The sequence below is a fragment of the Hippocampus comes genome, unplaced genomic scaffold, assembly GCF_001891065.2.
Source record: "Hippocampus comes isolate QL1 unplaced genomic scaffold, H_comes_QL1_v1.1 scaffold57, whole genome shotgun sequence".
Lineage (NCBI taxonomy): Eukaryota > Metazoa > Chordata > Actinopteri > Syngnathiformes > Syngnathidae > Hippocampus > Hippocampus comes.
The window spans coordinates 1714286-1741529 of NW_017805039.1; the positions used below are offsets into that span (position 1 = coordinate 1714286).

At 43.3% G+C, this 27244-nt stretch overlaps 3 protein-coding genes across 4 annotated transcripts in view; 1 reads left to right on the forward strand and 2 right to left on the reverse strand.

Annotated features, from left to right (window-relative positions):
- Nucleotides 1-7319: 7319 nt before the first annotated feature.
- Nucleotides 7320-8806, reverse strand: pou4f3 (POU class 4 homeobox 3). Its single transcript, XM_019864228.1, has one exon. It carries the CDS (start codon nt 8686-8688, stop codon nt 7765-7767), a length of 924 nt encoding a protein of 307 aa, XP_019719787.1. The 5' UTR covers nt 8689-8806; the 3' UTR covers nt 7320-7764.
- A 1895-nt stretch (nt 8807-10701) lies between these two features.
- rbm27 (RNA binding motif protein 27) lies at nt 10702-24561 on the reverse strand. Of its 2 annotated transcripts, XM_019864149.1 has the most exons (21): nt 24369-24561; nt 23687-23805; nt 23009-23136; nt 22849-22928; nt 22279-22460; nt 21769-22071; nt 20421-20654; nt 19286-19465; nt 18389-18535; nt 18133-18286; nt 17300-17447; nt 16969-17157; nt 16704-16817; nt 16167-16292; nt 15961-16035; nt 15646-15816; nt 15367-15471; nt 13262-13459; nt 13089-13172; nt 12885-13004; nt 10702-12324 (listed from the first exon to the last, which is right to left on the reverse strand). In XM_019864149.1, the coding sequence occupies exons 1-21, from the start codon at nt 24425-24427 to the stop codon at nt 12226-12228; spliced, it is 3015 nt and encodes a 1004-aa protein (XP_019719708.1). In that variant the 5' UTR covers nt 24428-24561; the 3' UTR covers nt 10702-12225. The 2 variants fall into 2 exon arrangements, with proteins under 2 accessions (XP_019719708.1, XP_019719709.1); XM_019864150.1 differs by lacking the exon at nt 19286-19465.
- A 234-nt stretch (nt 24562-24795) lies between these two features.
- lars1b (leucyl-tRNA synthetase 1b) overlaps nt 24796-27244 on the forward strand; it is a 15389-nt gene continuing 12940 nt past the window's right edge. Inside the window, exons 1-8 of the mRNA XM_019864140.1 lie at nt 24796-24932; nt 25224-25345; nt 25526-25613; nt 25691-25771; nt 25849-25986; nt 26321-26482; nt 26556-26668; nt 26729-26792. Of these exons, the coding sequence (XP_019719699.1) occupies nt 24927-24932; nt 25224-25345; nt 25526-25613; nt 25691-25771; nt 25849-25986; nt 26321-26482; nt 26556-26668; nt 26729-26792 (774 nt within the window). The 5' untranslated portion in view covers nt 24796-24926. The remainder of the gene's footprint in view (nt 24933-25223; nt 25346-25525; nt 25614-25690; nt 25772-25848; nt 25987-26320; nt 26483-26555; nt 26669-26728; nt 26793-27244) is intronic.

Below are 27244 nucleotides of genomic sequence, written 5' to 3' on the forward strand. Positions count from 1 at the left end.
GTTTCAGTCCTCAATAACTCTTTTAAAAAAAACAAAACGTATACATATATAGTGCAAATAAATTAAAATTCTACTTTTAAATTCTACTTTTTTCCCCCCGCCCCCACAGGGAGACTTTCAAAATTTGAGACATCTGGCAGAAGGCAGCAAAAACTGTGAGGTGAGGATGAGATCATTTCTGTCAATATTTTTGGATGTTAAGGCACACAGATACACAATTTTTTTTCATGCATAATGATCATTTTGATTTGTTCCAACAGGCCAAGTTCTTCTGCAAAGTTCACGAGCTGATGGACAAGCCTCAAGAGACCAAGGAGATTGCCAGACATTTGAAGGTGTACAATGATCTGAAAGAAGTAAGGAGAACCTTTTGTCTGTTGTTTTTTTTTTGGGGGGGTGGGGGGGGGGCAAGGGGGCACGGGCATCACTCTGACCATTATCTTGTGTTGCAGTTCAAATGCAAAGATGTCCAACAGCAAGTGCAAGCGACGGGCAACAAATACCCAATGTCTTTTCTCATTGACGATCTAATCGGATGCATCCGATACCTAAACACGCTCGGCTCAGCGAGCATCACCGTGCGCCCCACCAATGCAACCCAGCCGTCTGAATAGATGCAAAGGTCACCTTGAAAATGTTTACATGAATGATGTTTTCCTCAGGATTAAATGTGTTCCCCCTGGTTTATAAAACAGCTACTGTACTTCATCAACTTGAACAGCGTCGAATCGCAATCCCCAATCCCTTGGAATTCATCTATTTATTATATACTGTGTATTTAAAGGGCACATTTAATGTATTCCTACCAATAAAAGAGAAAATTAAATCTTATTGCCCACTCATGAAATGTGTTTGTAACCTTTTTTTATTCTTATGGTATAGGCGAGACCAGTGGTTCACAAACTTTTGGTCATGGGGCATTTTTTATTTGTATTTGGGTTTTTTTTTTCCAACCTACACAGACAATTTTGACAAGGAGAGCATGAATGAGAGAACAACAAAAGGGACACAGATGGGGTTCTTTGCTACATTTTCTTGTCTTAATTTGGTGAGTCCCAGCCAGGGTATCTCACTTCCTGTAGGGAAGGTAGCCAAGTAGCATCTGTAGATGGCCGCCAGGGGGAGTACAATGTCTTTGTCGCGTGGGGAACTCATTTCTACACTGTGGTCTATGCAGTAACATTAGTCCATGTGGAATAAAAAAATGCTTCGACTTTTTTATGTTGTTGTAATTGAGCAATTCAAGTGGTTTAAGGAATAATTTCAATCATACACAGCCGTTCATATCGAAATCACCGACAAGAAGCAACAAAAGTGAATACACACCGAAGTGAAAATGTACCCATTGGACCGATGTTGGCCATTTTCCTAAATTAATGTCATGTCATATGATTAGTTGGTGTTTCAATGTCTCAGGTGTGAATGGGGAGCAGATGTGTTTTTTTTATTTTTTTTATGTGAAGGTTGGACTCACTCTCAACGCCAAAGCAACCTAAAATGTTACTAATCACAGGGTGTTACTGTAATTTGGTTTTGAATATTTGATATCAGCAGGTTTTCCTCTTTTGTCTTCTTTAATCGTGTCTAATAATCTCAACTGGAAATCTCCACTTTACCATCACATCAAGCACTAAACTCTCCAACAGTTTCAATTCTATCTATCATTCCTTTTTTTAATAGACTAGCTAATTTGTTTATTAGCTACTTTGACTCTGAAGCTGTAATCAAATATGAATAAGCTCCAGTTAAGTATTCAGCCCACAAAGAAGTCTTAAAGAAACTGTTGTCTTGGGCTGGTGCACTCAAGCACTCGGGCCAGTCCCAGAAATACACGAGGGTAGATGCACAGTTCTCTGGGACGAACACGTTTCAGCACTCTTCTCCCTCTTGCAGCCGTCACTGGGTGATGTGATGCAATGTGAGCGCTATATGGGCAGGAGGAGGGGTGCACAGGACGCTTCTTGTTGCTGGTCACATACATGTGCCAAATTCAGGGTGTGCGCGCGCACACTATTGAATCTTGATGCTCATTAGTACTGCAGTTAAAAAGAAATTCCCTCCGTTTTTTTTTTTAAATCGAAATGATAAAAGAATCGCAAAACTTTTAAAATCAATCAACTACTCACGTTAATGTTTTTCGGTCTTTTCCTGGAAATGACTTACTTCTACCAACTGATTGGTTATGATGATCTTGGCACTTGGGGATTTAGCGCCACCTGTTGCTGTGGCATGCACTTGACAGCTTGCTCATATGTTTGAGTAGAATTTACCTCTTTTTTTAAGCACATTTGTTGGCGACAATAGATATCTTTGTGTTGGATGGTATCAGACAAATATATATCAAATACTGTATATATAAATATATCAGACAAAAGTGCCTTCAGTCAGCGCTTGTTTCAACCTCTTCGTGCCATAACTGTGTCAACACGCACATTGGGCGTTAAAAGACATTTTTATGTTTCTTGATGTTTTGTTTTTAACCTTCTTTCTCTCTTTTTGTGTGCAGTCAGCTGCTTTTGGTCCAGTAGCCTCAGGCCTGACTTGAGGGCCCGGGGCCTCTGGGATCAGACGGCGAGGTTGGCGGGGGGGTGGTGGTGTTGCCGCAACTGCCACGGGCCGTCCTCTAGGGCCCTCAGCTCTGCGTTTCATGTGAGTCTTCAAAGAAGGGGAGGAGGGAGGCGGTTTGTGCCATTGTTGTGTTCTCCGCCATCTTGTAACACTTCTGACTTCCTTGTTTCCATGCTTTTCTCTTTGAGACTCAACCACGTCTTCGAACGAATATCCTTCAAGAAGCATGATTACTACGAATACGGAAGGCATTACTGTCGTTTTGTAAAAAAAAAAAATCTTGATCACGTTCAGATTTTGTTTGGAACATGATTGGAAGTGTTTTTTTTAACTTTAATCAAACTTTGTTTCCTCCTTATAGATTAAATGTCATCGTTGAAAAAACATGTAGACTTTTGACTACCATTGATTGTCATTATTCTTATATTATTTTAACTGCCATTGATTATCATTATTGTTATATTATTATTTATTGGAACCTGATTGTTTTGTTGAAGATTTTTTTTTTTTCCGGACATTGCCTGCATCCTCGGTTAAACAGATCATTCAATCACAATATGGTTCAGTTTTTGGTGATTTCTGAAAAAAAAAATGACTGTCATAAAAAATGCCATCATAAAACACACACACACACACACACGCGCACACACACAGACACAGACACAGACACAGACACAGACGCACACACACACCCACCTCAGATTCTGCTGCAATTGATTCCCTAATGATAAGCACGAAAGAAAATGGATGGCTGGACTGCATCCCAACTTTTTCCTAAATTCCCAAGTTTGAGGGAGATGTCAACAAATGTTCCACTGGTGAATCTTCCAAGTGTTTTTGATGATGTCAGCCTACCTTCCCGTTTGCACGCAACACACGGGGGCCTCCTTGTCTTGTGGTTGAGGGTCCCACGGGGACTCCCTGTTGTCACACTGGTTCAGCGTCATCTTTGTTTTAGACTGCCGGGACGTGCGCGTACCTTGACGCCATGCTAAGTTTGGACAGTCGAGATGACGGAATGTCAAACTTGTCCTGCTTGGATTTCCGCTGTATACTTACCGGTACTTTCCTTTTCCTCCTCTTTACTTTCCACATGCTTTTTCTTGAAGATTAAATAACTGCACTCACTTCCTCTTCAGTCCATCACCTGATTTAACATATTTAAAAAAAAAAAAAAAAAGAGAAAGAAATCACACCAATGTGAATTATTTCTGGCTGGCTAAACTTATTCCTCAAGGCACTTTGATAATGGAGAGCAGTTTAAATTATGAATGGAGTGGATCGTAGTGTTCTGCGAGCCTGCAGGATGAATTAAGCAAGAGCGCCTCTAATATCGCCTTTCCTCCCTTCGTCCTTTAGATGCGGGATTCCACATTCTTCCAAGATTTGCATTGTGGGGATTCCTTGCACATTGTGTTTATGTAACATAATAGCATTGACAACACATTTCATAGCATTTTTTTTTTAAGATGACTGAGCTAGATTTTGACTTCTCTCAGATGGAAAAAAATGAATGTCAACATATTTAGCTATTAGCCTACAAAAATCAAAAATATTGTTCCAGTTAAAACCACGTGCGGTGATTCCTTGATATCCGAGAGGCCCCTTTTAAGTTTTTCAACATATGGGCTGTCGTTTCATATGTTTTTAGAATTTATTTTTACTTTTCTTGACCTGAGAGCAAAATCCAGATAAACAAGCGCTGTCTGGTGGCAGTGAATTCAACTGACTTGACATCAAGCCGTTTGTTTGGCAGCTTGTGAAAAAAAAAAAGTTTTAATAAAAGTTGTTTATTGACACTCCCAGTTGAAGTATGCCATCAAACTAAACATAAAACATTTGCATGTGTATTTAAAGAAACCACTTAGTTGTGCTTTCACTATCTTAACGCAAATACAATGGGAAAGCCATAGTCTGGCTACCAAAAAGCATCTTTGTCACAGTTTTATATTCCCTTTATGCAATAGATATCTGAACACAATTGAACACGTACAGACAGATAATATAGCAATACTCACAGGTATATATTCTTTATCCTCTGTGAAGAATGTGGCATATTACACTGGGAACATGATGTCCTAAAAAAATAATCAGGAACAATGAAAAAAAGCTAAAGTATGGAAATAGATGCTAGATAAATACAGTATAGAATTTATTAAACCGCATGTTCGTGCTTGAATTTCATTTGATTTTCAGGGTTTCTTTTGTTGGCTTTTTTTTTGCATTTTAATTATTCCACTTATTTATTTATTGTTAATCACATGCCGCATTTTTTTTTTGCCACCGTAAAAAATATATATATATATCAGCGTGAAAAATTTAAATTTTAATCTCTCACTGGCCGCAACGTAAAACACACTGGCGCAGAGGAATAACATCGAGGCCGAATATTAGAAACACCCTTCAGTGTGCTGCAAGTTTGGACGATGGAGCCAATCAAATGCTCTGTTTTATTTCTAGATGCTGTCGATCAGTTAGGCTCTCACTATAGAAAAGCACAGAAGTCGCAGACAGATGGACATCATCTCCATTTAGAAGACATCCATCATCCAATCCTCAAGTTCCGTGTGAGTGTGTGTGTTGATAGTGAGTTGTCATGATGGTGATAGAAGATGACTAATAGAGTAGCGAGGTAGCCGTCTTCCTCATTCTCATTTGGTGCTACTGGCTATGAATGAATTATTGATTTTGGGATGCCCCCCCCCCCCCCCACACACACACACACACACACACCTTAACCATACACGCCGCTCTCCCCTCTTGCATTCCCTTACCCTTCGCCGCCCCTAAATCGTCAGCCATTTTGTGTGCAGTAATTTGAATAAGCTTATCGTAAAGTCATCCGACGGCCTTTGAACACGACGTAAATAGGGTGCAATGAATCAATAAATCTTTATTATTGTGCGTAAAGATAATTTTTGGTCATTTTGCCCACCCCATTGACCAACAGCAACTTTCTTCCCGATTCGGTCAACATGTCCCTCCCTCTGCGATATTTGCTGGAAGTCGCAGGCCTCGCTCCCCCCCAAAAAAAGCAAAACAAAAACATTTCAATGCAAGCTTGTTGCATGACAACGTGCCGTGTAAATAATTTAAGTGCCCCTCCGTCGCCACATGACACGCGCGCGCCAAGCCTTCAGCTCTACTTACCAGCACGGTCGCTTCTTGTATCAAGCAGCCCATCCATTATTCACATGACGCAGACCCTGTTTAACCTCCTATTGATGCGTCCCCCACCACTTATAAATCTATAAATGTGGTTCTGAACACACCCGATGCGCATTTGATTAGGGATAGTTGCAAAAGGAATGAATTCATCATCTTTGTCCGTGCTCACACGACTGCAAATTCTTCTTCTCCCCTATTAATATCTGTCGTCATGACGCTTCATTCATCGTTTGAAAGTGCACGAATCAAATGTTTCATCCTTGTGCATAAATTAAAAAAAAAAACGGAAAATTATACCTTTAAGTTAGACGAGGATGCATATTCAATCCCTATAGGGAGAGTCATGAAACAATTTGTGTACCTTCCCTAAAACGGCAATCACACAGCTGTTCGGGTTTTTTTTTAATTACCACCAATAGTCCCCTGTTTGAAATAAGTCACACAATTACCGACTTTTAGAAAATAACCAGTCATTTATTCCATTTAAAAAGTGAAAGTTGAAGGTGCAGCAATTCTTTCAATAACGTGCTGTCTTGTGTGTGTGTGTGTGTGTGTGTGTGTGTGTGTGTGTGTGTGTGCGCGCGCGCGCGCATATGCTCGCCAGCCACAATATTAGGCACACATACCAAATCCACCAACGATATTATAATCAACCTACGCCGCCCTCCAGCCCCACAAAGGAAAGAAAAATCAATTGAAGTATAATATGAATAAAATGGAGCATTGTTTTTGCATTGCGCAGGTGCAACCTAATAGATTGACTGACGAGCGTTCTGTATCTCTGCTGGCTTTTAGAAATGCAGAAACGCTTATTGCAATGCTCCAAAAACGATCCTAAAATATAGAATGTTCATAATTCAACACAGATAATTCCACACAGAAATCATTCCTTCGGGTTGTGGAGGTGGCGAGATCACTTTCAGGAACATTTTTGCACATTGGATGCTTTGAAATGATGTCAACAAGCACACACTCAGTATTCGACATTGAAACAATCCATTTTGTAACATTTCTAAAGTGACATAAATATCCCTGATTGTGACTTAAAGTGTCCGGTGTATTTATCTTATACAGCACAGTCGTGTGTTCACCAAGTTCGCTTTTAATGCTTCAAAAAACAGGGGGTCCCAACTGGGGTCCGCGAGCCTTGGTTTGGTGGGGGGAGGGGGGGTCTGGATAATAATTTGCAATAAATTGTTATGAAGCCGTGTCATTTCTTGAAGGGCATGCCTGTGCTCGTGAGGATTGGGCGGTGAGTCATGATAAGTCATTTAAAAGCTCTGTAATGATTTTTAAGATTGAAATACGCCCAGTTCTTCAGGTGATAGGAACTGGCCAAACCACAAGTGTCCATCTTAAGGCCACTTTACTTTTTGTGGCCTGCTTAATGCAAAGAAAGTGTGCCTACTCAACGTTTCTTGCAAAATATGTTGCATCCAGCTTGCAATTTTCCTGTTGTTTTTTTTACAGCTATTACAAGCGTTTCCATCACCAAATCTCTTAAACTGAATAAAGTCAGATGCTTAAGTATATGGTTGTCAGTCACTATTTTCAGAAAAGGCGAAAATGCTGATGTTTGTTTCCCAAAGTAAAAGCAGATGTTTTCACGTGTCTTATTTTGATTCACCACAAAGATAATCCGTTGATTTTTAGGTAGGCCTCTGGAAATCAGAGAAAGAACATTTTAAATTCAACAAGGTCTCAAAACGATTAATCGATTATCAATCGATTAATTTGAGAATTGACTCGTTGTTGAGTAATATATTGATTGTTGCACCTATAGTTAAAAAGTCTAAAAAATATATCATTTCAATAGCGCACGTGTAAATGACATAAAATTATGAGGTGTTGGATTTCCCTTGGACCCTAAAACTTTAAGGACCCCCCCGCAGAAAAAGTGCAATAAAATGAAGAAAAATGGAGGAGATAATCCCAAATATCAGAAGTGAAGAGCCGCCGTGTTGAATTAATCCAATGGGGTTTTCATTATGAACCAATGGAAAAAAGCAGCTGACGACACCTTTGAAGTCAGTGCACGGCAGAGTACTTCATGCGCTTCTGCTTCTGCCTCTGGTTGCAGAACCATACGCGCACCACGTTCTTTTTCAGGTCCAACTTCTCGGCGATGGCGGCGATCTTCTCCGACGACGGCCTTGGCTGGATGGCGAAGTAGGCCTCAAGGGAGCGCTTCTCCGGGGCGGCGATGGACGTTCGCCTCCGCCGCCTTGCGTCCTCCGCCCCGCCGCCGCCCCCTCCCGCCAGCAGCTCCGGCGCAGCGGCGCTCCTGTCCCGGTGCGCCGCCTCCGCCTCCTCCAGCCAGGCGTGCAGCACGGGTTTGAGAGCGATCATGTTGTTGTGCGACAACGTGAGCGACTCGAACCTGCAGATGGTGCTCTGACTCAGGGAGCCAACGCCGGGGATCTTGAGGTCAGCCAGGGCCGAGCCCACGTCCGCTTGAGTCACGCCGAGTTTGATGCGCCTCTGCTTGAAACGCTCGGCGAAGGCTTCCAGCTCGCGCGGGTCCGACTCCACGTCGCTGTGCGCCGGGACGGCCGGGTGCGCGTGGCCCATGGCCGCCATGGCCTGGTGGAGCTGCCCCATGGTCTGGAGGTGGTGGTGGTGGTGGTGATGGTGGTGATGAGGGTGCTGGTGGTGGTGCGTCACACCCTGCTCGGGTGCGCCCATCCCAGTCACCCCCAGGCTACTGGAAAGGTGCTCCAGTAGGTCCCCGGCCTCCAGGCTCGGTCCCAGCTGGTGGCTCTGGAAGTTGTGGTGATGGTGCGAGGCGATGATGGACGAGACAGTGGAGGAAGAGGAGGAGGAGGAGGCGGCGGTGCAGGAGGGCACGCCGCTCATGGTATGGAAGCTGGCGTCTCTCCTTGCCTGGGAGACGAGGATGCTGTCAGCCGCCGCCTGCAGAGCCTCCGCCCGAGCCAGCAGGCTCTCCTCCATGCCGCCCCCCAATATATTGGCCTGGAGCTGCGAGCAGGAGCGCGCATGGTGGGGGAGTCAGTGGGGAATTGTGTCAGAGAGGAGGGTCATAAAAATTAATCTGGAAGCGAGGAGGAGGGAGGAGTGTGTATCGGATGGAACAAAGTCATGTCAAATCACATTTACACATTTCTCCCTTTGTGATTACTCCCTCCCATCCCGTCCTCCTGCTTTCATTGCCCCCCCCCCCCCATACCCCTTCCCCAGGTGTCGACCTACCTGAGACCCCTCTGCGCGCACACTGCGCATGCCCTCGTGAAGGCCGAAGTGCTGCTTCCCGTCCACGGTCATCATCAACATCTTTTTGTCTTTTTTCTGCCCTCGTCCTCCTTGCGTTCTCTCCGCAGGTTGTCCCGCTCTGGACTGAGCGCGTCTGTATTGCCCACAGCGACACCTCCCTCTCCCCCCCCCCCCTTCCCCGTTTCCGTCGTCTTCTTTCACCTCCCTCCTTTTGCACTTTTCTCAGCTACAGTTACAACAGGTGAGCCTCTGCGCATGCGCGATATAATGCTCGACATCGCTCTGTAGCCGCGCACTGGATGATGGTTAAGAAAGTAGCGTTGGCAAAAACAGTATGGAGGGTGTCAAAAGTCTACACACCCCTCATCAAGTGGCAGGATTTTATGATGTAAAAAAAAAAAAAAAAGCGACCAAGATTTAAAAAAAAAATCCGTCATTAACACAAATGGTAAAAAAAATAAGGATAATGGGGTTGCGCACTCTTTCATAACAATCACATTCAAACTCTTGGTTTGTCATAGTTAGCAGACATCATTTAAAGTGCCTCTGATCAACCTCGATAAACGCAGTGCAGTAAATATTTTAGTACAATTCAGTTATATTTAACTTTAAAGTACAAGCCACTGTAAGTATGCTTCAGGAGGTACTTGGTTGGAAAATGTTGAGAATCGCTCAACGGGATTATACAAGTCACAAACGAGCGGCAAAGGAATGATGTCTCCGTGCTTCCATCTGATCCTGCTGCTCACGTCCGCTTCTTTCAACTTGTCAATAATGCAATAAGCAGCATGGCGGGCAGGCCGGCATCCATTACCACGCTAGGGTTAATATGCATTACACTGGTGTCGACAAGAGGCGGGCACCCACATTTAATAGGGTTCCGGATAGTATAACCGCCCTGGTTTTGTAATTGTGAAAAGTGGTGAATAAAATGGCTGGATAGATGACGTGTGCATCTAATGAATGCAAGACTACAATCTAGTAGTGCTTATCCTCGAGTACTCTACCGAGACTGCATGTCACCACACACATAAGTTGTCAACTGGCATTTTTCTTTGAATAAAGCATGAAATCCCTTTTCTCACCCTCACTATCTAACCCCAATATAGGCACCGGGGGTCATTTATTATTGACTGGTTATTGTTTGGGAGCTGTCATTGTGCGTGGGCCGCTGATGTTGAAGATGGCGTGTTGTGTCGGTGAGATGACGCTGTCTGCTTTTATTTTTTTTAGGTTGACGTCTTTTACAGTCTGAGCCTCGCTTCTGATAATCTGATTTTATCCATTTCTGTTTTCTTATTCTGCGACATTTTTCAGGTCTGGGGCACACAAACTTTTACCCATGGACTCATGTTAAAAGTTTGACATAGGCTGTGGCTCCTTTTCGATATGATAGATAGGACCAAGGTGGGGCACAGCGTTCCAGCTTCCCAACAAGGGTAGTGATAGACGACGGTGCAGTCTGACTCCTGTATTAATGTGGGTGACCTCACCATATATGCCCCTCACTTTGAGGAAAAAAAACAAAACAAAAAAAAAATCTGAGGTGCAAAATGACAAGACAACACAGCAGTTTTAAGATGAGATTTCCTGGAATGCTTTTGCTCCCCTTCCCCCCTCATACTTGCCAATATTTATTTTTTTTTCATCTTTTAAGTTTGTTTTTTTTTTGTTTTGTTCTTTTTTTTTGCCCAAGATCAAATTGTATTTTTTTTCTTTTCTCCTTTAATTTTCTTGTTTTTTTTTCCCGCAAGCAGCCCATTCCTTTGTCTTTATTGGCAAAAGCAAACATGCTCGTGAATTAGAAATTCATCTTTTTACAAACAAAATGACATGAAGAAAACACATCATTATCATAATCCACATCCTGCAAATATAAACAGTAACAAATCCAAAACTATTATCCGATAAACATACATTTTTTTTTTACACTACGGTGTATGAGCGTACACACACACACAAGTACAAAAAAAAAGTGGAATAGAGAGCAAATTCTCTGAATATACAAGAACCAAGTTACTTTGTCCTCATTAAAATCAATAAGGAACCTATTCGGGATGTGTGAGAAAGAGAAAAGTAATCAAGGTGTGAGGATGACTCCAAAGGACACAGTGAGTGTATTTACATGCAGGAAGTTCAATAAATATTCTTTTGGTTTTAGTATTCCATGACTGAAAAATAGAAATGCAATCAATACCCCACATGAGAGTGCATGTAATCGATGTGAATTACAATTGAATTTTGAGACAGGACAGGAGGAAACTTGAAATAATCCTCCAGGCGGACAGATGTAATGAAATGGGACTACATTGGTGTTTTTCCTGATTTAAAATATCAGAAAAATGACACCCCCCCAACCAAAAAAAAAAAAAAGGGGGGAAAAATTCTCAACATTTGACTTTTTTTAAGCAAATGTACAAAATTTACACAACACCCGGCCCCCCCAAAGAAAATGAATCACAAATATTGTAAAATAAAAAAGATTCCGCCGAGTGGCCGACGGGTGTAAGGCAAAGAAAGAAATTCTCTCTCACTCACTCTCTCGCTCTCTGTTAAAATCAAGGGTTTCATTTTTTACATTCAAAAATCTGTCTATGGATATTTATGAATGATTAAGTTTTCTGTTTGAGAAGCAGAGGTTGGAAATAAAATAATTCTTTACAGTAAATGATTACACGGCGATCCTCTTAGTTTTCAGGGACGTACTAAATTTATAAAATGGAGATCTATTTTATGAGCATTTGTGGCTTACATTTTTTTTTTTTTAAATTTCCAAATCAAATTTTTGGTGCGCTGTCGGGGCAATGTGTGGAAGGGGTTGTGGGGCTGTGACAGACTTGAGCCATCAAAATGAAGAAGCAGGGAAGAGTCGGGAGGAATAAATTAAACATGTGGTCTTTGAACTGAGACCAACTTGTCCCCCACCCTCCAAAAAAACCCCCAAAACAAACAAAAACAAAATCTTAAATACAGCTGTGTATAAAAATAGCTTTTCACAGTAGACGCAAATGTTGTGCATTACTGACAGTTAAAGTAAGCACACTTAAACTCTCCCTAAAAACCGAACCTTCGGCTTTCTCAGCAAAAGTGAGATTGTTTTTGTTGAATGGAGGGAACCCTCCAAAAAAAGCAAACGTTATACTTCCATTAGTCTTAAAATGACTTGAAAATACTGGGGGGGGGGGGGGGGCAGAAGAGAAGAGGAGTTCTTAAGGGTTAACCGCGCTGGCGATTTCTGTCGCTGTCATTGGGAGGCTTTCATCGTCTCCAAGATCTGCTTTCGTACTTGTCGTCTTCGTCGTCGTCCTCTTCCTCTTCTTCCTCCTCGCCAGGCCGATAAGAGCGACCGTCCTTCTGCTAATAAAAGCATACCAAAGCATATTAGTACTTTCTTTGAAATGTGTATGTTTTTTTCCCCATATTAGTAACACAGGGAATCTTTATTATCACCAATCAAGATTATGTTCTTTCCGATGGAACAACTTGAAAGTCAACCGGCATCCCAGCACGAATTGTGTTCCAACTTCATCTAGGTGCGAAGTGACATTCCTTGAAGGATGAGCCCTCGGAATGTCATGTGACATAATGGAGTGCACCCTAAGGTCACAAGGCCGAACTCGACTGTGGCCTCAAAAGCTCTGTGCAGCAGCGTCCGCAGAGGGTTCCTCCTGACAGCCGGGTCGCTTCCCACAAGTGGTCAAGGATGCTTTTTAGCTGCGAGGGGCTCAGACTCAATTTCCACTGAGAGCATCGTTGAGTTTAAAAATTAAGGAGCGCTGCAGAGAGCCAAACCTGTCTAGTACAACTGAAACGTCCCAAAGTTCCACGTCTGCAAATGTCGCGTCAAACTTGTTGAACAGAACAGCGAGTTCGGATGACTAAATCCTGATTAAAAGAAAGTTTGTGCCAGTTGGTACCGCGTTGTCGTCGTCTTTGGACTCCTCCTCCTCAGGCTCTGTGGTGATGGAGGGCGTCTTGGGCTTGTACCAGGAAATCTGCAACACGCGACCTTTGAACTTGGCTCCCTGGTTGGCTGCCTAGACAACGCGAGTGGAAAAAAAAAAAAAAGCTTTAGTTCAGGGGTTCGAAAAAGTACAGCTAGAGAGACGAACTCCACTTACATTCTCGGCTTCACTCCGAGTCTTAAAGGTCATGATGACACTGGTGGCGTCCTGGTCACGCAGATCCTCCAGGTCACCGAATTTCTGATAATGCACAAAAAAACAACAACCCCAAACAGCTTTCCACATGCAACCATCAGCATTAAAAGACAACCCTTGCATTGCGTTCTCACCACAAAGTGTGATGTGAGCTCCTCCTTCTCCTCCTGGGTGACCCCCACAATTGTCAGAGCCCTGGGCCGGTGGTCCACCACCATGCGGTTTACGGAACCGCTGCGGCCCCTTGCGCGTATAGCGCCTGCTTCCAGCAGCATCTTCCCCCGGCCGCGGCCTCGGCACGTCGGGGATCGCAGGATGCCCAGTTGTGTTGCCTGGAAGGAGGGCGCGACAAAAGAAAAGACTTATGAGGATTCACATTCCACAAAGGTGCGATGACGCTGTGGTCATGTCAAAGTCAAAAGGGAAGCAGAACCGTGTGATTTTTGTTGAATGCAGATTAGTGTTAACATTTCTGATTAACGGAATATAAATCTTCTTTTTTGAAGGACTCCCGGCTTCTTCTAAAATGGGTGCTTCAAAACAAAATGGCAGACAACATGCGTTTTTCTTTTCCGACATGGCTTTTAGAGACCCAAATTCATGTTATGAAGTTGAAACAGCCTTCCAAGGACGGATTAAACTTTTTTTTTTTCAGTTCTCACAAGCCAATTGTGAAAAGTCCAGCATGTTCGGCCTTATGGTTATTACAGTTGTACCTCTACTTACGAAATTATTTGGTTCTGGAAGAAATTTCTTAACTAGAACACAATTTCCATTTAAATGCCCAAATCCGTTCCAGGAATCTCCGAGCTGCGAGGAGCAGCCCATACTGTATTCTTAACTTTCGTATCTTGAAATTTCTTTCGTAACAAGAGGCAATATTTTTCCTGTTGAGGCTTTTCGTAACTTGAAAATTTCGTATGAAGATATGTTCTTAGGTGGAGGTACCACTGTACTTTTGTTAAATTACAGGTTACATGCTACAAAGTTGATGTGTTACCAATGCTCATTAGAAATGTGTTCAATTGTATTGTCTTTTTTCTTTAAGCTTCGCCCTTGTGAAACCCCGGACTTAAATAGCACTTTTGACTTGGGTTCTCTCAATTTTCTCCTCACTTTTCAATTAGACGTCCCAGCTCACATCTCTTAAGTTTACTTACTCACCTCTCAAAAACCTTTCCTTCCATTTGGTCCTCCACTCATTCCCCACTCTTACTGCTCGCGCCCGTGATTTTTGTACCCGGCGGCTTAAACTTTAATGAGACGGCCTCCATCGGTGCGAGAGAGCGTTGAGTGTCAGATTGGGCTTCGTTAGCATTTAGCTCTTCCTCTGGGGTTGCTAAAGTGGCTGCGCTTTTAATGTGTACAGGGAGGATAGGCTTGGGCTTGGTTGGTGGTGGTGGTGGTGGGGGGGTGTTTATGCATTTTTTAACCACTAGCTAATTTAGAACCCTCAGGGAAGGAAGGTTGGGGTGGGGGTGGGGGGGGGAGAATACATGTTTGGCAGGGTGTTACTCTCAAAAGCTGTGTACCTATTCTGCGAATGTTGTGACACAGTAAGCCTTGTCTTGTGTTGTGTTTCAGTGGGAGGGCACATGCGGGGCCAGTGGGAGGTTGAGATGACCTATGGCCTTCTCAAACGACACTATTTCTTTTGTCATTCACCACGCTTGTGCTGTCAAGCTCCCAGATAAATTCTGTGTCTTGTGTGAGACGTCACACTACAAGTGCGTCAGCGACCCCACCCCGCCCGATCGTCGCAGGCTTCCGTCAAGATTCAGTGTATCATCGCAGTTGTTAGATCATGTCGATGAAAGAATCAGGTGCATGTGCATGCGTTTTTTTTCTCCGCTCAAAAAAAAAAAAAGACTTCAAATAAGCTACGAGACATGACGTTTATCTGCGGCATGTCTGTCGGCTTTAAAGTCCTTTTCCCAGGCAGGGACTCTTATTGCAAAACCTCCCACCATAGATCTTGTACTCATCCTTGATTATGGACTGTTAAAAAAATAATATATATTGGCACCGCAGATCCCTTCCTTCAAAGATCCTGAACCTGATCAAAGTGCTAACCCCAAAACGGCACTCTTGTTAAGGTAGATTGAATTACAACTGGAACTACGTTTTAGGCTGCTGGGTCATAAAATGTTCAGTCTCAGAACGTTTGTACTCACGGTGCAAAATTGCTGCCTTTGAAATTTGAAAAATGAAACATTTGAAAAAAACCCAAATTTTTTACCTCTTTCTGGAGCTGGCCCAGTTTTCTCTTGAGGTCTGTCGTGTCTTCTCCAGAGCTCATTTTCTTGTGGAAGTCCAACTCAGCATCCAGCAGCTCCTTCTGGGCCTGCAAAGTGAGAAATGAACCAAAATACACAGTGATGAAAAAGTGGCTTGAACTTGAAGCTCGGCTTTGTTAGCATATATCTGGTTCCTACGTCCAGGACTTTTTGGAGCGCTTAAACATCACAGGATTCCGACTGAGAACATTTTAACACTTCGCGGGGTCCCCCAAACTCACGTCGGTCTTGGTCTTGGGCTGGTTGTGATTGGCTTTAGAGACCTGGGTGGAAGGATTCATTTCATTCTGGAGCTGGGCAATCTTTTCAGTCAGTTCCTTCAGTGTTTTCATAATGTTGGCTCGTTCCTCTGGTTTCATCCCCCGGTTCTTCTCCAGACGGCTAATCAGCGCCTGAAAAGAAACGGAAGTGACATGTGGTGAGAGACTGACATGGTCCATCAATGTCATTTATTAATTAGTCGAGTTATTGTGGAACTTTGGCAAAGTAAACAGACAAAGCATCTTTCTGTGTGGCCTTGCGCATGTCGTTTTCACCTTCTGACATTCAATCTGCGTCTTTAACATTTCCTGCTTCTTCTTCCGCAAGTCATGTTGTAGTTTCAACGCCTCCTGAATGGAAGCAAACAGCACAATACAAGGCGTTAAACTGGGGGGGGTACAGCAGATTCCAGCATTTTACAGATGCGGATACAAACACCGTCACGTCACCCTCATGATGCGTATTAAAAAATTGAACGTGCCTGTTTCTTCTTCAGGGCTTCCTGTGCTTCCAGTGCTTTCGCCGTTTTCCCAAGGCACTTGGAGGACAACTTGAGCGGGGTGGAAGCGTAGGGACCCTTCTGGGTGTTTGTCAGCACCGGCGCCACCTAAGTGGCGTGCACAGCGAAAGGGGAAAGCAACACATTTAGGTCATCACATGGAGCCGGGAGACGTGACACAAACAAGACTTTTACTTTTCGGCGCTGCTTGCATAAAACTTTCCTGAATACACACAAATGATTATTATTCACTAACATGTTTTCTACTCGCCCATAACCCTCAAGAACATGTCGTGCTGAACCTTATCTCTAAGTACTTCAACTTCACTAAGCATACGGAGGATGGGTGGAGAACATTTTTGCTATCCGGAGCTTTTTCAGTCCTCCAAGGGCCATACAGTACTGTGAAAGGGATTTTTAAGAAGTTCTGTGTAAAAACGTGGTCATTTTTAGCTGCATTCTATGGGAATGAAACACAAGCAGGCGTCAAAGCACACATGCACAGAGATGAAGACGCACATGGGCAGCTTCTGCGTTGGGGTTCAGGTTGTCAGGTGTGCTCGTGGTGCCGACTGCTACTGGCGAACGATGCTTGTTCAGCACGTAAGCAGCAGGATTGTGCTGCTTGATCCCCTGCAAAACAAACAACAAGTCATGTGTTTGTCAAGAGGACCATGAAAAAAAAAATAATAGTCACATATTAAATCACAATAAGATGTAATGTGGTAATTTTTAAAACTCATTCAGACCCTACTTTGTATGTAATTCCATCACTTGGCCTTACCTGCGGGCCGACTTGACTGCCTGTGCCCTGTTCCAGCTGGTGACTCCCCAGCATGCTGGACTTGCGATGCCAGCGCATGTTGATGAAGCGGTTGTTGAGAACCGCCTCGGCGCAGTACATGGCCCGACAGGCTTCTTCGTTGGATGTGAACTGGATCAACGCCACCTCTGGGTCGCCACCAAACACGACCTAGATGGATTGAATTTTTGGAGGGGTTTTTTTTTTTTGGCCTTGGGGGAGGTCTGCTCTCCATTTCGGGTGTTTCCATGATTTTATTTTAAATGCATTTCCAAAATCTCATGACTGTTATTCCTCCCGCTTACGAGGTTACCTGAATGTTCACGATGGTCCCGAACTTGCTGAAGTGCTCATTGAGCTTGGTGATGGTGTTGAGCTCGGGTGGGATATTGCGCACCTCCAGTTTGGTGTTCACGTGGAAGTTCCTCTTTGGGAAAATGCCTTTGTTGTTGAAGTTTGGCCTGAAAACAAGAGAGCGGTACAAGATGATGCAACAGATTACCGAGTTCTTCATTGTGTGCATTGTGGAAAGGGAGATATTTATCTTTAGGGTAGAAGTGAGTTTTTTCCCCAAATAGTTTTTCAATACAGCAATCAATGTGAGATTGATGTTTGGACTTTTAGCTTTGATTTATTTCACAAACATATGGCAGTTACCATGAAGTATTTATAGCAATGGTTATGTGTAGTATGGTTATGTGTAGTATCTCTATTTCTAGTGGCTCAAAAGGGTTTGGCCAAAGAGACAATTTTCAATATAATCTTATGACCAATTCTTGAAACAAATTCTTTAAGCAAGTAGACAAAAAAAAATGATGAATTCAATATGGTAGAGGATGCTTTTCAGTGATTGAGGAAAAAAGTGAAGGCAGCAGGACGTGCAAACAAGCAGCAAGTGAAGACCTGACAATGCCGGGGGGGTTGTGAATTTATGATTGCCATTCAAGTTTTAAAAATGAAGGCTGGATTTACAATTAAGTCACTTGGTGAATACTGTGTAAAAGTTGTACTGTACAAAGGCAAAAATCATTACAACTCTACTCCTTGTCAACTTTGGCACAAATGGATTTCGCAACATTACAACTAAGCTGAAATTTAAAGAAGGATAAAAGATGGGACTTTTACGCGAAACCCTTCAACTCTTACTTTTGCATCCATGGTTTTTTAGCCGTGGGTCCATCAGCTAGCATACAGCCCATGGGTCTCTTCCTGTTGTGCTGCTCCGAGTTGAAACAGGTCATGTTACTTCCTGGTGCGCTGGCAGGAGTGGCGGGCTCCGTTTGGATCACTATATTGGCAGCTGAGGTAGCAAAAATAAATTTTATCTCAATTTTCTCAATCTGGCACGTCCTATCGTGAAGGATGAATGACGGTGAGCACTGAGAATGTGACTACTCGGTACCTCTCGAGCCTTGTCCCTCATTAGATGTGAGTCCGATGAGGTTGGGGCGCTGCGTCTGTATTCGGGGAATGAATTGGCGATACTGGTTGCGACCGGCTCCAGTCAGCCCTGGCGATTCCGGGTTGTAGCCCTCCGGATCGTAGTTATCTGAGAGCACAAAAAGGTGCTTTGAAATACTTAAGAGAGAATCAAGTAAACACAGTTATCCAGCCATCCAGAACTCCATACAAGGAGGTCGTAGCAGAGATTCAAACCGAGAACGACGATGCAAACGTGATCATACATTCATGTGATGATTATCCTAGAAATGAAACTCGACAAAATGAATATGACACTGACAACCAAATATGTCATCACCGTCCAATGAAAAGATTGCAAAATTTTATGTTATAAAAAAAGAGAAATTTAAATATGACATACGAAAAAAAAAAACTCTTGCAGATGCGCGCTTTTCATTGGACAGTAACAACGTGCATGCAGGATGAAAAATATAAGACAAACAGTACATTCAACAAGATGAAAATGAGTTTTACATCAGCTTTGTTTTTTTTTTGGCAGTCAAATTGTATTTGGTTTTGAAGATTAAAAATGAACTTAATGTCATGTTGCAAGCAAGGCATTGCATTAAAGCTGTTTTACTTATTTATGAAAAAGAGGCAGGAGGGACAACATAATTTACTGAACCCAAAAACAATGTACAAATATAATGTTGCACTGCCACTTTCAGGTCAACAGGCGACACTGCAGCCTAATGACAACAACAACAACAACAACAACAACAACAAAAACAAAAATCCTAATCCAAAAATACAAGTGAACATCAACGGCTAGTTAAATGGAGTGGACAAAATGAGCGATGAATGGTGAATTCCCATGACAAGCCTCCAATCTGCTTACATTCAGACTGGACATATCGGGGACGGAGCGACACCGACGAAGAGGAGGGAGGAGGCGGAGGAGGCAGGGGAAGAGGAGGCGGCAGCCTCACGCTGGGTGGCCCGACAGGAGGCGACGACGTGATCGCCGACTGGTGATTGGGGGTTTCCATTCCACTGGTTGCGATCAGTGGAGGGGGTCCTGATGGAGACACAAGCCCAAGCTGATGTCTCGTAACAGCGAGTGCTTCACTCATCAGGGGTCAGCCTTTAATTCATCTACCAATTGCTCACTTTTCATTGACATTCAACGCGGCAAGACAGGAAAAAGCTCCTTGTTCTGCTATTGCTGTGCACAATGTGCGCATTTACTGAGTGTTATATTCTATTCATTACAGAACACCTTTGTCGAAGTGACTACAACACAAAGTGCTACGAAGCCAAATATCCCGTGCGCGTATATACACATTTTTGTCATTGACATTTAAGTTGTAATTGCACCATATACCATGCGCATTATAATTGGAGGGTTTGCTTTATAGAAATACCATATTTCCATTCGTGGCAAATTTAAACAAATGCAAATGTACAATTGTATGACAAATATTTAAAAAAAATAATCAATAAAAACAACCACATGAAGAGAGAGCCGTTGACTTGTCTCAAATGGGTGACGTACCTGGGGACGAATGGGGCAGCGCACTTGCTATTCGGATGACGACAATTAGAAGAAATATGGTAAGAAGCATCTACATCACGGGTAACCAACATGGCGGGCTCCGAAACCAAGTAGCCCCCCAAGACCACTTGGGTAGCCTATAGGCCTTTTCGAAAACTAGCTCACCAGTGATGTGACATCGTGATGTCCAAGGAATGTTATAGAAGTGATCTTTTTTTTTTCAAGTGTCGCAAAATGATATTTATCAGTTTGCTAATCATTGTAATAAATCATTTCTACGATCAGTTCTTGCCAAAAATAAATAGCATTATGTATTAACAATGGTAATTAGGGCTACAGCTACTGAATACTTTTGTCGCTGAAGTTGGTAGCCCTTCGCATTGATCAGTACACAGGAAGTAGCTCTTAGCTTAAAAAATAAAATAAAAATAAGGGCGGTGCACCATCCTCAAGCTAGATGAGACAGATCGATACTCACCAGTCAACGAGAAGACGCCAGGCGGAGGCTGGCCGTAGGGCGGCATCGGCGGCGGTGGTATCCTGAGTGAAGGGGGCGGCTCGTTGATGGGTGGCGGCATGGGCAGGCCGCCGGGGGGTATCACGGGCGGCGGTGGGAAAGGGATGATGTTCGGAAGATTGACGTCATCCACGATGAGAGGGTCGTTGCCATGGTCAAACGGGCACAGGTCGCCGCGGACGCAAAATCCTTTTTCTGCATGGGGGAGAGAAGATAATGTCAGAAAATTCCTAGTTGACATCAATCTACAATAATCTGCAAATAAAGTGAACTTTTGCATATTGATGCTGTCAAGGAACTATGTTGAAGTGAGTTGAAGAGTTCCATTTAGACAAAAAAAAAAACGCTTTGCTGCCATCTTGTGGTAAGGAACTAGGTTGAAGTTAGTTGAGGAGTTTCAATTGCAGAGAAATCGTGCTTTGACAAGATCTTGTGGCACCCAGACAAAACTAAACAGTTTTTTTGTGGTGGCGTCAATGACTTTGTTATTCATGGCAAAGCTCAGTCCATACCCAGACCACGCCGCAAAAAGCAGAAGTTCATCGTGCTTCTGTACTAATTTCTAAACAAGATTTGCCTTCGTGGTGGTTGGGTTGAGAAACATCAAAGACTTATGGTTCTGGGAGGCTAAGCCAGAGAGTATTCATTGTACAATTTCACTGAGGAACCGATCCCTTGTGGTTGAACACTTGGACAGTAATGACAGGAGAGGCCTTCAGGGGCACTGGATATTTTAACACTGCTTACCTCTGGAGAGGTGTGTTTGAGCCTTCCCCCACTGGGGACGATAGCCTGAGTGATCAACATTAGCGGTCATTAGCCATGAAAACAGGACCATGAATAATCCCTTTGGGCAAACTACAATTGTGTTATTTAAACAAATGCATTTATCGAATGACAAAGAGTAGTACTGTACAAATATCTTAATCATTTGTTTTATTACAATATAATATTAGAACAAATATCTGCTCTGCAATCAGTCGTGTTACTATTTTATGAAATATAATAAGATGATTTTTTTTGGGCGATATTAGATGTCACAACACACACCACTTGTAAAGCAGACATGGCATCCGTAGAGCAAAAAAAGCAAATGAGGACATTTCCAAGTGAATGCGACCTTTTCACTATTTTATTTCACCTATCGTACTCTATTTTGTGTGTTGACTATGCAGCAGACTCACAGTCGCTCTCTCACTCACACACACAGAGACAGACAGACAGATTTATTTGCACACATATTAGCTTTCAGTTTCAAGGCATTGCTAATATTAACTCAAAACTACGAGAGGAGTAACTGTGTAGTTACCATCGTAATCCCGGCACCGCTGCTTGCGTGACGGGTTCTTATTGCTGAACGGCTTGCCAACGCCGTCTTGCCTCGCTTTGCCATAGTAGCCGGACCAGCTGTCTGTGGTGCCGTCGGGGATGTGCGCATGCGTTGCCAAGGGAATACCGCCGGGTCCCGCGCCGCCGGCAGTGGACGAGAAAGGGTGCAGGGGGGTGGGCAAGAGTGGCGACGTGAGCTGGGGAGCCTGCTGGGGCCTGCCCGGGGTGGACGAGTTGTAGCCGTCCGCGTCCTTCCTCTCCACCTCAAACTTTGACTTGAAGTCTGTCAGAAAGACAAAAAAAGTAACACAACAGAACACAGACGATCTTCCTGCCACATCTAACAAACCAACCTTGACGATAGTCGGCTACATTCGGGGCTGTGTGGCTAAATCCCGTGTAAGGTACATGCAAAGCGGTCCACATTTTATCCCACCGATTCAAAAACAGCCTCTTCCTCTGCTGAGCTGTGGTTGTTGTCGTTTCTCACCTCGTCCCCTGCTCTTCCCCCGGCTGCCACTCCTGCTCCGGCTGCGGCTGTTGCTCCTCCCGCGGGAGCTCCCCCGGCGCCGCTCATGCCGCTCCCGCTCGCGGTGCGAATCGCCACTGCCCTTGCCGTGACGATCAAAGTCCCGCCTCTTGCGCTCGTCCCGCCTCCTGTCATCGCGACTCCTGTGTGGTCGGAAATGGATATACGCCTTTAAATTCAGCCGTCTTACAAGTGCAGCTTTTCAAAGTCATCGATCTGACTTACAATCATGCATGCGAATATAGTTTAGACATACAGGGCTAGCTATAAGCTGTAAATCATCAAAATTATTAAACATAAAATCACTAAATATTTCAGTGCGCAGTGAATATACAGTATATAAGTTTCACTGATAGAATTCAATTTGTGACATAAAATTAGGTTTTCCACGATACTGAGATGAACAAAGTGTGTCACATAGCAACAAAATAATGGCAGTTCAATCGGCATTTGGATTGTCACGGTTAGAGTAGCACAACTATTGTTGTTTATGTAGTTTAGTTACGCGGAAAACTGAAGGCAAACTCAAACCTGGATTCGTTGAAGTCGGAGCGGTTCCTCAGAGGACTTCTCCTGCGCCTGTTTTCTCTCTCCTCCTCTGGAGTCTCAATCTTATGATAACAACAAAAAAAGCAATTATCTCTCTCGGTATGTTCAGAAAATGGAAACGAAGCAACTGATTCCTTCTTACTTCTACTGCATCTGATTTCGCTGGAGGAAGGTTCACCACTTCTTTTGGAGCTTCCTTGGCAACAGAGTTCCCCTGGTAATTCTTGCTTGTCAGACATTCAAAAAGTTTATCCACAAAGCCTACAGTCTCTGGAATCACACAATAAATAAAAGATTAGGTTAAGTCATCATTATTTGTCATAGGGCATCTTATGACCATGCCCATTCTCAATTAACAAAGTTATTGGCAGTGGAAAGTCAACCTATCCAAACCACTATAAACAGCCATTAAAACTTATCAAGTTTAAAACATTAGGCATGATTAGGCATGATTCACAAGCTGGTGGCTATTGTGCGAAACAACAGTTGGTTAAAAGTGAACATTTCCCCATGCATAATAGATAAATGAATAATTTCCAAATAGTTCAGCCGTGACACAACTGCAACCTTTGATAAGGGAGGCTACAAAATGTCTTGTAACCATTTTAACAATGGGCTCCTTCAGAGGACTAAATCATTGCAAATGTGGACACGTACGAATTGAGTTTTTCCAGGAGGATTCCAGGCACGTGCAATAGTGGCTGGAACGTGTGTCTCGCAGTTGTGATGTTTGCGATTGTGTTTCTGACTTAATGTGACAGGCACATATTTTGTTGATAAAAGAAGTGAGTGTGGCTCCAGCAGTGTAAGAAAGTAATACCTTTTTGTAGGAAGACGTCAAGCTGATCGGCACACAGCGCTTTGAGCTCCTTCTCCGGTTTATCCTTCTTCACCAGAGCCACAACGTAATTGGCTAACGCAGAGGGGTCAGCATCACATCTGCGAATCAAGAAATAGATCAACTTTCAAGCCCGAGTTTGAATTGCTTCACTGTACTTGGATACTTATAATAAAACAAGTTTTTAAAAATCCCATGTCGGATAGGGCTAGTTTGTCAGAAAGGTGTTCAAATGATGTAATAAATGAGCTAGAAACAGAGTACTTTAACAATCCATTTCACGGGACAGAGATGGTAACTATGGTAACACACGTGGCAACCGTCCACTCTTAGACATGTTTACACATTTTGCATCTATATGAATGCAAGTGAGCTTCTACAATTGCAAACAGAAAGGTGCATGCTGTGCTGCAGTTTGGAGTTGTGTTACAGAGTAAAGTTATTTTCGAAGGAGCCAATTAAGTTATAGAATTTAATTGTCCAACCATTGCGAGGATCGCAGTGAGCATGTTATTTCACAGGAAACTGAAAGTCAATTAGTTACTGAATAGCAAGCGATAGGCCACGGTGGTGAGGTTCCAGCAATTCCCCCCCTCATTGATGCTAACACAGTAGCTGGCTACGTAGCGTGCGAGCTAAATGACATTTCAATTCAATCACTCACATTGGCTCCAGAAGTTTTGCCAGCCACGACTTAAGAGCGTCCACATTCTCTATAATCATCGTGAGGAAGACGATAACACGGTCTAAAAAATGAAACGGAGCCCCGAAACGTCTGCTTTCATCGCCTATAAATTTGTCAGCTTCGGGGCCTTTGCTCTCTACTGGCAGATCGTACCGCAGCGGTTTACGGCACGTAAACTCTCTTGAAGTGTTGTAAAGACTCATTCGTGCACTGCACGCTGACGTTATTTTTATTTAAATCGTGTTTTTGCCGAACCATACATATCTAAAATATCATCACAAGCATAGAATTTGCGCATGAAAAAAACACCGTCTTTTTTTGTAGATAAAGTTGACCAAAATATTTACGTTGTCGGAGAGCAAGCGTGATGTATGTGACACCTCCGTGGACTTCATCTCCCAGAGTTCCTTGCGAGTAGCATGGTGGTGTCATCAGCCGGGTAGAGGTGGCGTGGGTTTCCTTTGCCTTTCCTTCTTGTGTATCGCTTGAGTTTATTTTTTTTACGAACTAACGGAGTAACATATTTGTTGTGCCAAAATGACGGTAAGTTTATTCTTTTGTGAGTAGTTTTTTTCCCAAAATATTGGCCTGATACAGCCATCGTGGGCATTTTGCACTGCAACTACATTGACATGCTGTAGCTTGTAGCAACAGCAAGACAGCTAGCAAACGGCTCGACAGTCAAAGTACTGTAACTACAGAAACCTAAACTAAAGAATGGTTCTAAAGCTTGATTTCCCTGCGAAGTGTTATAGTCCCACCGTTTTGAGACACGCATTTGAAGTTCTAGCTGCCACTGCTTTTATGTACGTCTTGGTTCCCATGTCTTTCCAGGAGCGTAAGGGAACTGCAAAGTTGGACTTTTTGAGAAAGATTGAGCTCGAAATCCAGGCTAAATGGGAGAACGACAAAACCTTTGAGAGTGATGCAGCGACAACAATTGGGGAAAGTGCACAGTAAGAGACGCACGTGGTTACATAATGCTGTTTGCGTTTGGCTTTGGGGGATTTTTTTCCCCTCGCATTCGATATGGGAAATTGACAGATGATGCGCAATGTCACTTGGGAATATTGATGCACTGATGCGATGACTCCCACTTTTGCTTGCATATTTTAATCAGTCACTCTGTTTCACAGCAAAAACAAGTATTTTGTCACCTTTCCCTACCCTTACATGAATGGGAGGTTGCATCTTGGTCACACATTCAGCTTGTCAAAGTGTGAGGTAAATGCACTTTATTTAGGAAGGGAAAGAAGACCAGACATGGAAATGCATCCCGTGTTTAATGGTGTGTTTTGTAGTTTGCAGTTGGCTACCAGTCCTTGAAAGGGAAGAAATGCCTTTTCCCATTTGGTCTCCACTGCACAGGCATGCCGATCAAAGTGAGTTCCTGAAGATTGCCTCATGCATGCAGTGTGTAAATAACACTGCAAAAAAGATAACACTCTTTTTCACAAAGGCCTGTGCAGACAAGCTCAAGCGGGAGATGGAACTGTTCGGAAATCCGCCACAGTTTCCGGATGAGGAGGAAGAGGAGAAAGAAAAGCCAAAGACTTGTGATGAAATCATCATCAAGGACAAAGCCAAGGGAAAGAAGGTCTGAATTTGAGATGCCTTTAAATTTGTATTTTTATGGCTTCTAATAGTCCCAATAAATAAGCCTTTGGGCGGAGGCGTCATCCATTTAAGACAATTAAATGCCTGCCTCAAATAGATATCTCCTTTTCTCCTTCTAGGAGGGAAAAATATATATATATTGGTGGGAGTTTCACAATAAACATGTTTGCTTGATCATAAAGGCTGAATTTGTGATATTCTGTGGTTGCAAGTCATTAGTTTGTGCAGTTGTAAATATGAAGTTAAAAAACAATATTACGCTATTGCTGTGTATTTCCAGTTTCTGCCATTTTGTGATTGTGTTTGCCTCTTAGAGTAAAGCAGTGGCGAAGTCCGGGTCTGCCACCTTCCAGTGGAACATCATGAGGTCTCTCGGCCTGTCAGACCACGACATTACCAAGTTTGCCAATGCCGAACACTGGCTGGAATATTTCCCACCTTTGGCTGTGAAAGATCTCAAAATGATGGGCGTCAAGGTACAAATGAATTTTTAGCATTTTTTTTCCACACAAGTTGAATGGTTATTTAATGTGCCCTGTGGTCTCCCAGGTGGACTGGCGACGCTCGTTCATCACCACAGACGTGAACCCTTTCTACGACTCCTTTGTCCGCTGGCAGTTTATAACCCTGAAGGAGAGAAAAAAGATTAATTTTGGGAAAAGGTGAGCTGTAAAGAATCGGCGTTTGTTGAATGTCAGTTTATATTATGATTATTTTTGCAGGTATACCATCTACTCCCCCAAGGATGGACAACCATGTATGGACCATGACAGGCAGACAGGAGAGGTACGCTCACCTCCTGCTATGAAAAACAAGATATGATCGTATTTAATCACTACTACAGGTATCCAGGATTATCAAAAGGTGCCTGACATTCTAGATCACATATGTCAAAGTGCCGGCCCGCGGGCCAAATCCGGCCCGCGAGAATGTTTTCAGTGGCCCCTGGGATGATATTGATTTATTATTAGAACCGGCCCGCGGACTGCAGCAAGCCGAGAGCCCGCAGATCTTTTACACGCACCAAAACTACATTTCCCACAATGCAACGGTGACGCGCCAAGCAGTCGGCCGCTTTATTTAAATATTTATTCGTCTCGCAGTCGTTCCCATAACAGTGACATTAGCTTTCAGATACCCATCAAAAATGGCAAAACGGAAGGTGGACACTGAGAACCGCGGGTTTCAAACAAGGTGAGAGTCGAAGAACATGTTCATGGACGTAGCTGGAAAACCTG